At 41.1% G+C, this 15,557-nt stretch overlaps 1 protein-coding gene across 2 annotated transcripts in view; it reads left to right on the forward strand.

Annotated features, from left to right (window-relative positions):
• The window catches only part of CNOT6 (CCR4-NOT transcription complex subunit 6), a 65,894-nt gene extending 53,447 nt beyond the window's left edge, over window positions 1-12,447 (forward strand). For both annotated transcript variants that reach the window (XM_081317684.1, XM_081317685.1), the window contains exons 10-12: window positions 4,482-4,712; window positions 6,170-6,372; window positions 8,458-12,447. In XM_081317684.1, coding sequence (XP_081173810.1) covers window positions 4,482-4,712; window positions 6,170-6,372; window positions 8,458-8,670 — 647 coding nt within the window. In that variant the 3' untranslated portion in view covers window positions 8,671-12,447. The remainder of the gene's footprint in view (window positions 1-4,481; window positions 4,713-6,169; window positions 6,373-8,457) is intronic.
• Window positions 12,448-15,557: the final 3,110 nt, after the last annotated feature.

A 15,557-nucleotide genomic window follows, 5' to 3' on the forward strand; every position in this document is an offset into this window, starting at 1 on the left:
GGCTTATACTCCAGTCAACAAAAAAAACTTACCGAGGACTTGTGCGCGGCCGAGGCTTTGGTGCTTCCGGGATCGCGCGCACCTCTCCCAAGCCACCGCCGTCCGGAGACCTGCCGAAGTTTGGGGAGGTTTGGGGAGGTGCGCGCGCACCTCCCCAAACCTCCCCAAACGTCGCCGGGTCTCCGTTCCTCTGCGCCCTGCCTGCCTGCTTCTTTCCACAGCGGAAAGAAGCAGGCAGGCAGGGGGCGGAGGAACGGAGACCCGGCGACGTTTGGGGAGGTTTGGGCGCCTCCCCAAATATCCCCAAACGTTGCCGGGTCTCCGTTCCTCTGCGCCCTGCCTGCCTGCTTCTTTCCACAGCGGAAAGAAGCAGGCAGGCAGGGGGCGGAGGAACGGAGACCCGGCAACGTTTGGGGAGGTTTGGGCGCCTCCCCAAATATCCCCAAACGTCGCCGGGTCTCCGTTCCTCTGCGCCCTGCCTGCCTGCTTCTTTCCACAGCGGAAAGAAGCAGGCAGGCAGGGGGCGGAGGAACGGAGACCCGGCGACGTTTGGGGAGGTTTGGGCGCCTCCCCAAATATCCCCAAACGTCGCCGGGTCTCCGTTCCTCTGCGCCCTGCCTGCCTGCTTCTTTCCACAGCGGAAAGAAGCAGGCAGGCAGGGCTCGGAGGAACGGAGACCCGGCGACGTTTGGGGAGGTTTGGGCGCCTCCCCAAACCTCCCCAAACGTCACCGGGTCTCCGTTCCTCTGCGCCCTGCCTGCCTGCTTCTTTCCACAGCGGAAAGAAGCAGGCAGGCAGGGCTCGGAGGAACGGAGACCCGGCGACTTTTGGGGAGGTTTGGGCGCCTCCCCAAACCTCCCCAAACGTCGCCGGGTCTCCGTTCCTCCGCCCCCTGCCTGCCTGCTTCTTTCCGCTGTGGAAAGAAGCAGGCAGGCAGGGCGCAGAGGAACGGAGACCCGGCGACGTTTGGGGATATTTGGGGAGGCGCCCAAACCTCCCCAAACGTTGCCGGGTCTCCGTTCCTCCGCCCCCTGCCTGCCTGCTTCTTTCCGCTGTGGAAAGAAGCAGGCAGGCAGGGCGCAGAGGAACGGAGACCCGGCGACGTTTGGGGATATTTGGGGAGGCGCCCAAACCTCCCCAAACGTCGCCGGGTCTCCGTTCCTCCGAGCCCTGCCTGCCTGCTTCTTTCCGCTGTGGAAAGAAGCAGGCAGGCAGGGCGCAGAGGAACGGAGACCCGGCGACGTTTGGGGATATTTGGGGAGGCGCCCAAACCTCCCCAAACGTCACCGGGTCTCCGTTCCTCCGCCCCCTGCCTGCCTGCTTCTTTCCGCTGTGGAAAGAAGCAGGCAGGCAGGGCGCAGAGGAACGGAGACCCGGCGACGTTTGGGGATATTTGGGGAGGCGCCCAAACCTCCCGAAACGTCGCCGGGTCTCCGTTCCTCCGAGCCCTGCCTGCCTGCTTCTTTCCGCTGTGGAAAGAAGCAGGCAGGCAGGGCGCAGAGGAACGGAGACCCGGCGACGTTTGGGGATATTTGGGGAGGCGCCCAAACCTCCCCAAACGTCGCCGGGTCTCCGTTCCTCCGCCCCCTGCCTGCCTGCTTCTTTCCGCTGTGGAAAGAAGCAGGCAGGCAGGGCGCAGAGGAACGGAGACCCGGTGACGTTTGGGGATATTTGGGGAGGCGCCCAAACCTCCCCAAACGTCGCCGGGTCTCCGTTCCTCCGCCCCCTGCCTGCCTGCTTCTTTCCGCTGTGGAAAGAAGCAGGCAGGCAGGGCGCAGAGGAACGGAGACCCGGCGACGTTTGGGGATATTTGGGGAGGCGCCCAAACCTCCCCAAACGTCGCCGGGTCTCCGTTCCTCCGCCCCCTGCCTGCCTGCTTCTTTCCGCTGTGGAAAGAAGCAGGCAGGCAGGGCGCAGAGGAACGGAGACCCGGCGACGTTTGGGGATATTTGGGGAGGCGCCCAAACCTCCCCAAACGTCGCCGGGTCTCCGTTCCTCCGCCCCCTGCCTGCCTGCTTCTTTCCGCTGTGGAAAGAAGCAGGCAGGCAGGGCGCAGAGGAACGGAGACCCGGCGACGTTTGGGGATATTTGGGGAGGCGCCCAAACCTCCCCAAACGTCGCCGGGTCTCCGTTCCTCCGCCCCCTGCCTGCCTGCTTCTTTCCGCTGTGGAAAGAAGCAGGCAGGCAGGGCGCAGAGGAACGGAGACCCGGCGACGTTTGGGGATATTTGGGGAGGCGCCCAAACCTCCCCAAACGTCGCCGGGTCTCCGTTCCTCCGCCCCCTGCCTGCCTGCTTCTTTCCGCTGTGGAAAGAAGCAGGCAGGCAGGGCGCAGAGGAACGGAGACCCGGCGACGTTTGGGGATATTTGGGGAGGCGCCCAAACCTCCCCAAACGTCGCCGGGTCTCCGTTCCTCCGCCCCCTGCCTGCCTGCTTCTTTCCGCTGTGGAAAGAAGCAGGCAGGCAGGGCGCAGAGGAACGGAGACCCGGCGACGTTTGGGGATATTTGGGGAGGCACCCAAACCTCCCCAAACGTCGCCGGGTCTCCGTTCCTCTGCGCCCTGCCTGCCTGCTTCTTTCCACAGCGGAAAGAAGCAGGCAGGCAGGGCGCAGAGGTCCGGAGACCTGCCGACGTTTGGGGAGGTTTGGGGAGGTGCGCGCGCACCTCCCCAAACCTCCCCAAACTTCGGCAGGTCTCCGGACGGCGGCGGCTTGGGAGAGGTGCGCGCGATCCTGGAAGCACCGAAGCAAGTCCTCGGTAAGCTCCGGGCGGTCACTTGCTTCGCATCTCCTGAGGGAAGGGGGGGCGACTGGAGCGGGCGTGTTTCCTCGCCTGCTGGGCGCCGCGATTTGCCCGGGGGAATGCGCGGGCCCCAAATAGCAGCGTGGAGCGAGGAAGCGGACAGCCAGGGCTTCCCGGAGAGCCAAGGCCACACAGGGTATTCCTGTGTATTCAGGCTTGCAAAATGGCGGATCGAGCCTCTGCTGGCGGCAGAGGCTTGCAGAACGGCGGATCGGCTTATACTCGAGTCAACAACTTTTTCCAGTTTTTGGGGGTGAAATTGGGGGTCTCAGCTTATACTCGAGTCGGCTTATACTCAAGTATACACGGTAACTCCGCCGGAAGTCCATCTGGACCTGGTGTTTTCCCATTTTTTTTTGTCTCTTTATGGCCTCTGTTATTTCCATCTTTGTAACCCCTTCATCTAACATATTTTTAAATGTCTCTGAAATCTTTGGAAGATTACTTTTTTCCAGATATTTTACAGTTTTCTCTCTTGAAGTCTCCTCCTTATCATACAATTCCTTATAAAATTCTTTTAACTATCTTCTTTATTTCCTCATTTTTATATTGTAAATAACCTTTCCCATCAAGTAAATTATGTATCTTTTTTTTCTTTCTGTTGTTTAAGTTTATAAGCTAACCATCTTCCCGGCTTAAGGGCATTTTCAAAAAAAAATTGTTTCGCTCTTTTTATCTTCTCTGCCACTTTTTGTGAGTCTTAACAAATTTAATTTATGTTTTATTATGTCCATTTCTCTTTTTAAAGTCTTTTTTTTGTGGATTCCTTTGCAATTCTAATTCTAACTTTCCAAATTCTTCTTTTAATAATACATATTGCTGTTTTCTCTTCTACAACAGATTCTTTAGTTATTCACACAAAGGGGCAACTTGAATAAAAACTTGTAGAACAGTTTATTAGCATTTAGTCCTGCCTCTAAGTAACATGGCACTTTCTTTTTTATTCATTAAGGTATCTCTTCTGCAAGGGAAACCATTGTCTATTCATGGGAGTCCCTGTGTGACTTAAGAGATCTGATATGCTCATATTTCTGGTCATGTAGGGAGCCTCTATGAAGAGAAAATGTAAAAGTTATATTGGAAGACAGAAAATTGAAGCAACAATGAGAGTCAGGTTAAAGATATGCTATAGTCCTTTTTTATTGCTACTGTCCCTTAGAGAGGGTATAATTACTGGGTAGGCCTAAATTTCTTTGTTTTTTTTCCATTTACAGAATTATCATATGTGTTGCCTCTGATTTTCTGAGCAGACAGTGTATTGGCTTCATAGTTATAGATAGCAGCAGCAGTTGTTTTAAAGCAACACAATTTGTGTGCAGATTATCACCATGGCTTTTTGTTCTAGTGCAGGGGTGTCAAATTCACAATGTCACATGACGTGTCGCAACTTTTTTTTCCATTGCCAGCAGTGGTGTGGGCGCAGTTTCGGCATGACACATTCGGCCTGCAGTTTGACACCCCTGTTCTAGTGTTAGTAATGTAATGCTAAAAAAAAATGATACTGAGCTAATTTTTCTTAAGAGGTAAAATGGCTAGCTAGGCTAATGAATCCTGGTTAATTTCCATTGACAGTCTCAATTTAGTTGCCCAGAAGTAGGCTAGAGTGAACTAACCATTAAGGTCCATTCAGTTCAGTTCCATTCTTGCCGCATTGTTATGTTATGTTTTTTTTATTTTAGCTGGCAAGCCACACTCTGTAATGGATAAACAGCTGGTTCTGGTAGCAAATGCACACATGCACTGGGACCCAGAATATTCTGATGTGAAGCTGGTCCAGACAATGATGTTCCTTTCTGAAGTAAAGAACATAATTGACAAAGCCTCACGGAATCTCAGGCCTAGTGCTTCGGGGGAACATGTAACAATTCCACTTGTACTGTGTGCAGATTTGAATTCCTTGCCAGATTCTGGTAAGCAGATACATATACTAATTAATTATTAGAACAATGATATTATTGATTAATTTTTTTGTACAGTCTAAAAGAGTTTACATTTTATTTACTGAAATACCTCTAAAGGTATAGGATAGATTCCTTGCTGTTAGAACTTCAGAAACCTGAAGCTGCTACGGTATTCCTGAGCACACTATTGTGCAGAAATGATCACTTCTGAATTCAGGCTCAATTAGTGCCTTCTAAAAAATAAAAGGCAGAGGGTGGAGTACAAAATTAAAATGTCAAAGGTGTCCAAGTCGTTATATATGGTTCAAAATTCAAGACTATGAGAGCAGCAGAGATCCAAAGCACTCTAAATTCTCTGCTTGGCCATCACTTGTTCAGTTTCTGAGTTAATTGGGCATTTAATTGAGGATGGGTGTGTAAAGATTTTTATGGATTTAGCGTTTGTATTCAATTTTTGTTCCACTTTTCCTCCAGATATTCAAAATGACATACATACCATTCCTCCCTTCAGTTTTCTCCACAGTAATAATATTGTCAGTTAATTTGGTGACATCAAATGACTAGCCCAAAGTGACCTAATGAGCTTCCATGACCGAGGGTGACTTGAATGTAGATCTCTCAAGTCCTAGTCCAGCACCTTAACTAGTACATCTAATAAATTTAATTTCAATTCAGTCTCGCTGCACCAGCTGGATATTTTTCTAATCTCCCATACGTACCCTGGAATAATACTGACCTTCAATAAAGCATTACACTATTGGTGAAATGGAAGAATTTCGAAGACTGAAATTTGATATGAATATTAAGTATAGGTAGTGCTTGATTTATGATTGCAATTGAGCCCAAAATTTACATTGCTAAGCAAAATAGTTGTTAAGTGAGTTTTGCCCCATTTTATGACCTTTTTTGTCACAGCTGTTAAGTGAATTACTACAGTTAAGTTAGTAAACATGGTAACTTAACAACTGTCCATCTTGGCTTCTCTATTGACTTTGTTTGTTAGAAGATTGCAATAGGTGATCACATAACCCTGGTTCACTGCAGCTATCACAATACATGCCAGTTGCCAATCATCCAAATTTTGATTGTGTGACCATGGGGATGCTACAGTAGTATAATCACTTTTTTCAGTACCTTTGTAACTGCAAACGGTCACTCAATGAATGGTTGTAAGTCATGGACTACCAGTAGTGGAGTTAGGCTTGTATTATTAATCTTTGGCTTACAAAAATGTAGAACATCACAGTGTCTTTACGTTAGTTGATTTGGTCCAAATCATACTTAATGCTTATTGTTGTATAGACAACAAAAACTATGGTAAATATTTCCAGCTTCTTGGTCAATAAAAGCAGTATAAAAATAAAATGTATGGTAATCTTCTCCTTTGGCCATGATGGAACAATAGTATGAAATGAACAAATTTGGTTTCTTAATAATAGTTCTTTTGTTTATTCACATTGTAATAGGTGTGGTTGAATATTTGAGCACTGGTGGCGTAGAAACAAATCATAAAGATTTTAAGGAACTGAGATATAATGAAAGTCTCACTAACTTCAGTTATAATGGAAAAAATGGAACTACCAATGGAAGGATTACTCATGGTTTCAAGTTGAAGAGTGCCTATGAGAATGGTTTAATGCCTTACACAAATTACACATTTGATTTCAAGGTAAGCTTGATTTTACACAGAGATTATGACTCCTTAAATTCCCATTGCACTAATGTTGCTTTAAGGTTTATATAGTTTAGTGTGGAAAACCCAATCTGGAAACATTATGAAATGTGAAGTCAGTTATGGTAAAAATTAGGCATGTACAGGCTGAGAATGTGTAGGGTTTGGGAAATTGAAAAGAAAGAAATAATTTCCTGTTGTAATTATCTAGAAGTGTCCCCTAAGGTTTTGTTATTTCATATGTATATGAAGTTTCTGGAAAGGATCATCACAGGATTAGAACTAGCTGTTGCTAATACGTTGTTTATTTTTATTGTTCTGTAAATTCAGGACATCTTATAAAATCCTGATATTTCTAGGTTGTTTGGGAGAACAAACTGAAACTAAACCAGGAACAGACATGTTTGTTACTAAATATGGGAGATGGATTCAACAATTTTGAAGAAACACCTATGATGAGTGGAGAGGGGTGGCTTTTATTCTTAAGTATCAGGGGCAGAGTAGTGTTATTCTATTTTATTCATCATTGATGAAGGAACAATCATACAACATTGGTGACCGTGTGGATCTTTCATCATTTTCATCTGATAAATCAGACATGTTCCTGCCTGGTGAGGGAGACCTGGCTTTGGTGACTCATCTCCTCTTGGCCTCAAAAGAGGCACTTACCACTTATCTTGCCAGAGATGCATCTGACACCAGCGATTAATTCTGCTTTCTCTAGATATAACAGATGGCCTCAGGAGATGAAGCAAGCTGCTTTCTTATTATGACAGCTTAGAGGGGGCTTGGAAAATACCTGAGTTTTTATTTGCTTTTAAAAATAGGGTGGAATGCTCAAAAAGGGAGGAGTTGGTTTTTTTTGGGGGGGGGGGAGAACACAAAGAAATGACCAAAGCACGTTATTTCTTCAATTTATATAGCTGTGTGTCTCACTTTTATGTGACTCTAGGCAGCTTGCAATAAAACAAAATGCATAAAATGTTCAATATAAAAAAAGTCATAGCAGTCAGCGTAATCTAACCAGTCATTCACACAGCCAAGTGATAGGTTACATGCCCAGGCACCAGGCTATGGAACAGAGCCAAGATTTCAAGGCTTTACAAAAAGCCAAGAGGGCCAGAGCCAATCTAATATGGAGGAATGATTTTTCAAAGGGTGGGTGCCACAGCAAAAAAGTCTCTCTTGGGCCCCTCCCAGCCAATTCTTCTTAGCTCAGGAGTCTTCAAACTTGGCCCTTTTATGACTTGTGGACTTCAACTCCCAGAATTCCTCAGCCAGAGAGCCTTTTTTGCTGTGGCACCCACCCTTTGAAACATCGTTCCTCCATATTAGATTGGCTCTGCTACAATGTTTTTTTTGTTTGTTTGTTTTTATCACACCTTTGTAAGCTGCCCAGAGCCATTAAGTAGATGAGAGTATATTAATTTTTTGAATACATAAACTCCAGATTAGGAAATCTATTTATAGCTAATAGTCTTACTTATTATCTCATTGATGCTTCTGTCATGTCTCTTGTCTTTCTTACATTGATTTTGATTTTGGAAAAAAATCCTTGGCTCAGCGAGGTATCTGCATCATAAGATGAATGTTTTTTTGTACTGTTTTGGATCAAAGCAATATTCTTACTATGTATGTTGGCTAAATTATTGACATTTTTCAAGAACTATTGGTACTAGTGTATTATGCAGGATGCCTGACAAATGGGGAATTAGTTCAGCCACCCTAGTTTCATTATCTAGAATTGTTCATAGCTTAGCACTCTGATCCCAACCATCACAGCCAGAGCTATGTTCTAAGTATTTTTATACCGTCTTATTCTGTCCTAAGAAGTAGAATTGAACTTCTTCTAGGCCAGTAGCATGAAGATTTCTGTTCTGTCTATGGAAGCAATTGATTTCAAACTATAGGAAAATGTATTTTGGAACAGGCATTTTTATATGTATTGAGAAGTCTGCATAGGCTGGCCATCTAAAAACACACCAGTAGGTATTTTAAGATGAAATTAATGTGTCTGTACAAACCTATAGTTTTTTATTGTGAAAATATTTATGCAGTTCCTTTCTCCTTCCCTTTTTTTAGGGTATTATTGATTACATCTTCTACTCTAAACCTCAGCTGAATATTCTTGGCATCTTAGGACCTTTGGATCATCATTGGCTAATAGAGAACAATATAAGTGGCTGTCCACACCCGCTCATTCCTTCTGACCACTTCTCACTTTTTGCACAACTGGAGCTGGTGCTGCCTTTCCTGCCCCCGGTAAATGGAATCCATCTGCCTAGCAGGAGGTAGTCAAGTACATTTTAGAGGACAACCTCAGTGTAATTTGTAAAATTGTAAAATCTGAATATAGAGGAGTGAGGTATGGCCAACAGGGATCTTTCTTAATGATCTTAATTTTAAATCTAATAATTTGTTAAAGAAATAGTAAAAGCCAGGTGCTATCAGACACACAATTCTGAGCCCAACATGCTTTATATACTGTTAGACAGGGATTGGTGCATGGGCACCTTTCTTAGATTTGTTACCAATAATCTGTTTGTTTTATCCAATGTAATATTTCATGCCTTGAAAATAGGGAATTACTATAATAAATTCTCTTTTGCACAGATATCTGTAGCACTACTTTTTGAGGCCAGTAGTTAAAAATCAAAAGACCATTCTTCCATACTTCACTCCCTTCTTTTTCAGACTTGTTTGTTTGTAAAATAATAGAATTTGAATTTAGCCTTTATTGATTGTATATGAACAACAGAAAACCTGATTTATGAGATTTTGTACTTTAAAAAAAAATCAGATTTGGAAAATGATTGTATTGTAAACTAAGGCTAAATTTTTATCTGTTTCATGTGTTATAAAGGCCAGCTTGTAAAAGAAGTTGCACCAGATTTTCTCTGCTAATGATTTGCACTGTTAGGGCTTTTAGCCCATGATGTACTACTTCATTTTTTAAAATTGAGAACAGCGCTTTTAAATCTGAATTTGGTAAATTCATAGTTAACGTGCATCCGTTTCTTTCTTTCTTTTAACTTAAGTGGCAACTTTCACTTGTTTTTGGAACAGAGAAGCTAAGCAGTGTCTGATTAGGCTTTTGTGGATGGATAGCACTCATCAGTATGATCACTGTAGCATTTTTCTGTCAGAAGTGGGTTGGGCAGAACATTGTGTACAGCTCTTTAGTTTCTGTGTTGAGTCACCAATTTCCTATCTCCACTGTGCCTGCTTGATTTTGTTCTCAATTAGCACTGCCTGTGCATGCAGAGGGAACCTGGGCATCCTCTTTTATTTTTAAAAATAATGTTAACATTTTGTGAAAATTTTATGAAGATACTTTTGTATAAGCTATGGCATCTATTTTGTTTTCCTTTTGTGAAGCGTTGGAATATCACTTTTATGAACATGCTCAGATGGTGGGTACACAAATTCTAAGCTTCTGATACCCCTGCACTGCTTCTTTCCATGTTATTGCATAACCGCTGTTTCTTTCCTAGCCTCGCTCCCCCACTAAATACCATCATGTGAATTCCTTTTCAATTTAACTGTATTCCTCAGTCACCATTCCTTGAAGATTAAGTATACCGTCTTCTATTTTATGAAGCAGTGTAATTAGAAATGCTTTTTCAGTACAGGTTCCCTAGACAACATTTCAGATCAATCATTAAAAGTGACCAAGTCCTTTTCTGTAAAGTGTCAACAAAAATTAAATTGTGTACCCACATAGTGCCATTAGTGTTTGAAAGCCGTGTGTGTGTGTGTGTGTGTGTGTGTGTGTGTGTGTGTATTTTGTATGTGTGTATACAAAGACACTTTTTGTATACACACACACAATGTGTTCTAAAGGGGAATTTTATCGAATCCTTAGTAAGCATACTTTCAATATTACCTTATATAAAGAAAGAACTTGGTCAAACTGCTTTTGTTTCAACTGCAGGCAGAGAAATAAAAGCTCGCTCTTGTATTGAGATTCTGAAAATAATGACTTAAAATGGATCTTAATAATTGAATATTTTATAAAGAGGAAATTATCTGCACTTAGAAGTGCTTAACCATTTTGTTTTGAAGAGAACAATAAATTTGCAATGAATTCATGTTTAAAACATTTTAAAGTTTCAGTATAAAAAGGGGAGATCTTGAATCCTTGTCTAGGACCTGATTTTTTTTCTTTTGTCGTTGTTGTTGTGGGGTTTTTGTTTTTTGGGGGGGGGGTTTTGGTTGTTTTTTTTTTTAGTTATTCAAATACCAAACATGTCCAGTTTATAATCAGTACATCGGAATGCTGGTAACAATTGATGTAGTAGATCCAATAAGTAGTGATGGTTTTTTTGTTCTTTTGTTCTTATTTTTTGGTTGGGGTTATTTTGTAAAAGTGTGAATAAAAGGTGTTTTACTCATCTTTCCTTAACAATGTGTTGGTAATGTATGTCATGACAATTTTCTATGACAGTGGAACCAATTTAGCTTGTCATATTTTGCAACTCTTTTGTTTCCTGATCATCTGGATTATTTAGTAGTATGTCCAGAAAGCTTTATAGAAGGGAAGCACTTATACATTTTATATTTCTTGGAAGGAGTTGATTTTTTTTCCATTTAAATTGGAGCTTGAGTGCACTTGGTAAATCTTAAAGGTTTAAGCTTTACAAATCCTTTTTCACCTTTAGTTGTTCAGTCTTAAATACATATCTGTATGAATTTGTGGTAGCATATTCAGTGCTTAGAAGCCTATTCAGGTGCTCTTCTATTCTTGCCTGGACGTATTGCAGTCTCTGAGCTGCTCAATTTAATTTTCTATGTTTGGATAAGAAGATGAAGAATGAAATCTCACCAGAAACAATAGAGCCCCTTTGGCATCAGTGGACATTTGGTCAGATCCTGCAGCAATGAATTGAAGCTCACTTCAAGGAAATATTCTGCAACTTTACTGAACGATACATTAATTACACCAAGGAGTGTAATACTATTTTTAAATCATTTCTGCATCAAATTCAGATATTTAATAAATAAATGCAATAAACTATGTCTTCACAAAATGCTAATTTCCAGTAACCTTTAACACTTTATTTACTTAAGGTGGCTTTGGATGTTGCCATAATATATGTTCAGTATTTCTTATTAATGTAATCACATATATTAAGTCAAAAGCATAGAGCATTGCTGGGCATGAAGTGTCATGTCCCTATCCCCTAGTTTAAGAAAAAGAACTACATATGTCTATTTGGTTCTGAAATGTGCATACATTCAGATGTTACAGAACTTAAATGGAAAATATAAATGTTAGGGATTTTGAAATGTTAAGATCACCAAGAATAATATCGAGGATGTGTGTGTAATTATTTTGTCCCTGTTTATTTGTGGGTTTAAAACATACAAGTCTCCATTGTAAAACTCACCATTCAAAATGCAGACTTGCACCCACTTATGTAAATCTCTGATAAAATTATATGAATTTTGCTGTGGCTTAAACATAGAATAGTAGGTTCAGATGTCACGTTCTCACTTCATCCATAGGACAAAGAACTCAAAGACAAAATAATTGCACTACCATTTTTCAACAGAGTTAATCACTGCAAATTTCCAAGTCAAATTTACTGCTTATAATAGTGAGTCTGTTTTATTTTCCCATCCAGCCTGACACAGTATTTTCATATATGTTAACTCCTGATATACTTTTCAGTTGTGTAAGCTTCTTTAAAATGTAGGTATCTTGGTATGTTTAAGTAGTGTCTAAATTTTAGATAGTCTCTATTCACAGTACTTCTGTATAACGTGTAATGCACTGGACTAACTCTTGTTTACCATATGTGTAACAAAAAAAAACCAGCACATCATCTGCACTAAGCTCAAAGAATGTTGCATTTGTCCATAGGCAGCTCTTCAATATGATAAATGGGAAATTGAATATGGTCTGATGGTAAACAAGGGCTTTTACTGTTCTCTTCAGTGGAACTTTCTTCTTGGTCAAATTTTAACTAGCTAGTATTATATTTATATACAGGGTTGTCTTTTTTTTCTTTACCAATGTATTTTCCTACTCATAGCTGACCAATAAATTCAATATCTGTTTCAAATCTCCTTGAAGTCTAATTTTCATATTTCATTTGTGTATGAATATATCTAATTTCATTTGATTGTTCAGTTTTTACGGTAAGGGTGAATCTTTGTATTAAGGAAGGTCTCTGACAGGTCATAATTCCTTTTAATTGACAAGAGCAATTGAGACTGAAAATGCAAGTGGGTGCACTTTGAATCCTTGGATTTCTATCAGAAACAAATGGCCTTTCTATTTTGTTTGATTTTGCCTTTCATTTTTGCCATTTAAACAGGGAATTACATTTTTTAAGTTGTGTGGTAATTTTTTACAGCATGTTAGGTTTTCACTCATATTCCAAGTTGCCAAATACCTTTACTGAGCCATATAGCTGTGTAAAACCTTGACTTAGATGTACTGTTCTATTGTTTTATGATTTCTTGCTAATGGGTTTGCTGTGGCAATCTTGTTTCCTTTCTCTTATTTGTAAAGCTGGTCAAAGTCCTAATAAAATAATTTCATTTTGTTTACATTGCTGGGAAGATTTAAATCAGTGGTTCCGAAGCCTTAGTGGATGTAACTCTAGATGATGCAGTGAAGAGGAAAATATTCAGATACAAAAGAATTAAAACATAAATTTATCAACCTAGATAGTGGGTGCAGTCCAGCAAAGCCCAACTGTAAGCAACCGATTAGGAGCAAGAAAGCTCTTCACAGATTAATTTTGGAAGATGGAAAATGGACCCTATTAGACCTTTGTCCTATATTGTATCTTCCCATCAAGAAGAGGGAACCTCTCCTGGCTTGCTTTTCCCAAGGGAAAACCAATTGTCCAATCCCGGAATGAGGATTGGAAAATCAGAAGAAATTCATCCTCTGGGAAAATATGGAACTAGATCCAATGATGATTCTTCTAGCAATGTGTATTATACCGTAGATTAAACTACACTTTTCTTTGTGTACCTGCTGCATACAGTCCTGTTTTGGACAGGAATCCTCATTTCCTTGTTCTCCTTTGTCTTTTTTAATTCTAAACTGGTTCCTTAACAGTTACTAGACAATAAATCTTAAAGCATCTTATTATCCTGACTCCTTCTGCCAAGGAAGAAAACGAACACCTTGCACTACTGATGCTATAGAAGAGAATGAAAGGAATAATAAGCAGGAGGATTTTCCACTCGCTTCCAGAGTGTGAAAGCAGTAGCAACACTTCAAAATTGTGGTGATTCCAACAGCAGAGATTGTGAGGGAAAGTTTAGTATATTCCAGAAGGGCCAACCTGCTACACTTGGGTGCAGAGGTAGTGTATACTATTGCAGTGAGACACACAAGTCAATGAAATATTAAGGAGCTTAAAACTTAATATGAACAAAATATAGAATAACAGATTGCTTATAAATATGTGCCTGTCTTTTTCAAGAAATAACAGGAGCATTTCAGTGATAAAAGGGTCCTGATTCTAGAGATCTACAGTTACTGTAGATCTGTGGCAAAGATACAAAAAGCTACCGGCTAGTGATCTAAATTGCATTAAATACTTCAAAAATATTTATTGAATCTGTGGGAATATTAAAAATGATTTTAAAACAAGGACTGGAATTCTTATAGTTTGAGAACACTTAAGAGTACTGTATTTTAAAAGTTAAACCTAAAAGGGGGAATGTTACCTACTTTTATTTTTCTGACAAATGGAAAGATGTATCCATGCCTTTTCTCTGGTGCAACCCCCATGAGGCAAAAGTGCTCTAAATATCTCCTGTGTAGAGTGACTGCTCTTTCTTCAGAAATATTCCATTTGTCATGGTACTGTTTTCGGAAGTTGGGGTATTTTGCATTGTGATAAGGTCAAGTGGATGGAAACTAATCAAGAAGAGAAGCAACCTAGAACTAAGAAGAAATTTCCTGACAGTTACAGTAGAATAATTAATCAGTGGAACAACTTGCCTCCAGAAATTGTGAATGCTCCAACACTGGAGGTTTTTAAGAAGAGATTGGATAACCATTTGTCTGAAATGGTATAGGGTTTCCTGCCTCAGCTGTGGGTTGGACTAGATGACCTCCAAGGTCCCTTCCAACTCTGCTATTCCTATTCTATTCTATTCTATTCTATTCTATTCTATTCTATTCTATTCTATTCTATTCTATTCTATTCTATTCTATTCTATTCTATTCTATTCTATTCTATTCTATAGGTTTTTTTAAAGCAGAATAAAAAATGTGGCCAGGAGAGCTAGACTATGATGAGAAAATTTGTAACAATTACGAAAAACAAATTCAGTCTTAAAATGGCAATTTACAAGATAAGCCAAAAAAATAATAATCGTGGTCTGGTTAAAAGAAAAACTAATAAAATGATGCTACTGTGTGTAGCATAAAAATGAAAAGTAAAATATGGTACAGTAGGAGAGCATCACTCAAAAAGCTAAATTGTTAAGCAGCATAGCCCTGAGAAACAGCACATTCTAGTTTCACCTCTCCTTACCTTCCACAGATGTTGGACCACAAAGAATTTTTCCCTTATTGCTCTAACAGGTTATGATGATGCAAGAAAGCAATCTTGCAGTTACCCATGTGCCAAGTTATAAAAGCCTTTATAGGCAAAACCCAGCACTTTTAATTGTACCTGGATTAGAAATGGTAACCAGTGCAGAACCCTAGTATCAGACTAGCATGTCAAATTATTTCCTCCAACAGTTTCATATAGATGTTAAAAGAATAATAATAATAATAATAATAATAATAATAATAATAATAATAATAATAATAATAATAATAATTTTATTTGTATACCGCCCTTCTCCCGAAGGACTCAGGGCTGTGAACAGGGCAATACATGTTAAAAGACAAGAATACAAAAATTAAAAGAGATTAAACAAGATGCCCCAAAATTATAACAATAAGTTAAAATACATAAAAAGCAATAAAACCCAAACCCATCACCCATCAAGCCAGGCCGGCTTGTTCAAACAGGTAGGTCTTTAGATCGCGCCGGAAGGAGCGAAGGTCGGGTGCCATCCGGAGCTCAACTGGAAGATGGTTCCATAAATCCGGCGTGCCCACAGAGAACGCCCTCCCCCTGGGGGCCACCAGTCGACATTCTTTGACCGGTGGCACCCTGAGGAGGCCCTCTCTGTGGGAGCGCACTGGGCGGAGG

The sequence above is a fragment of the Vipera berus genome (assembly GCF_964194415.1).
Source record: "Vipera berus genome assembly, chromosome: 2".
Classification (NCBI taxonomy): domain Eukaryota; kingdom Metazoa; phylum Chordata; class Lepidosauria; order Squamata; family Viperidae; genus Vipera; species Vipera berus.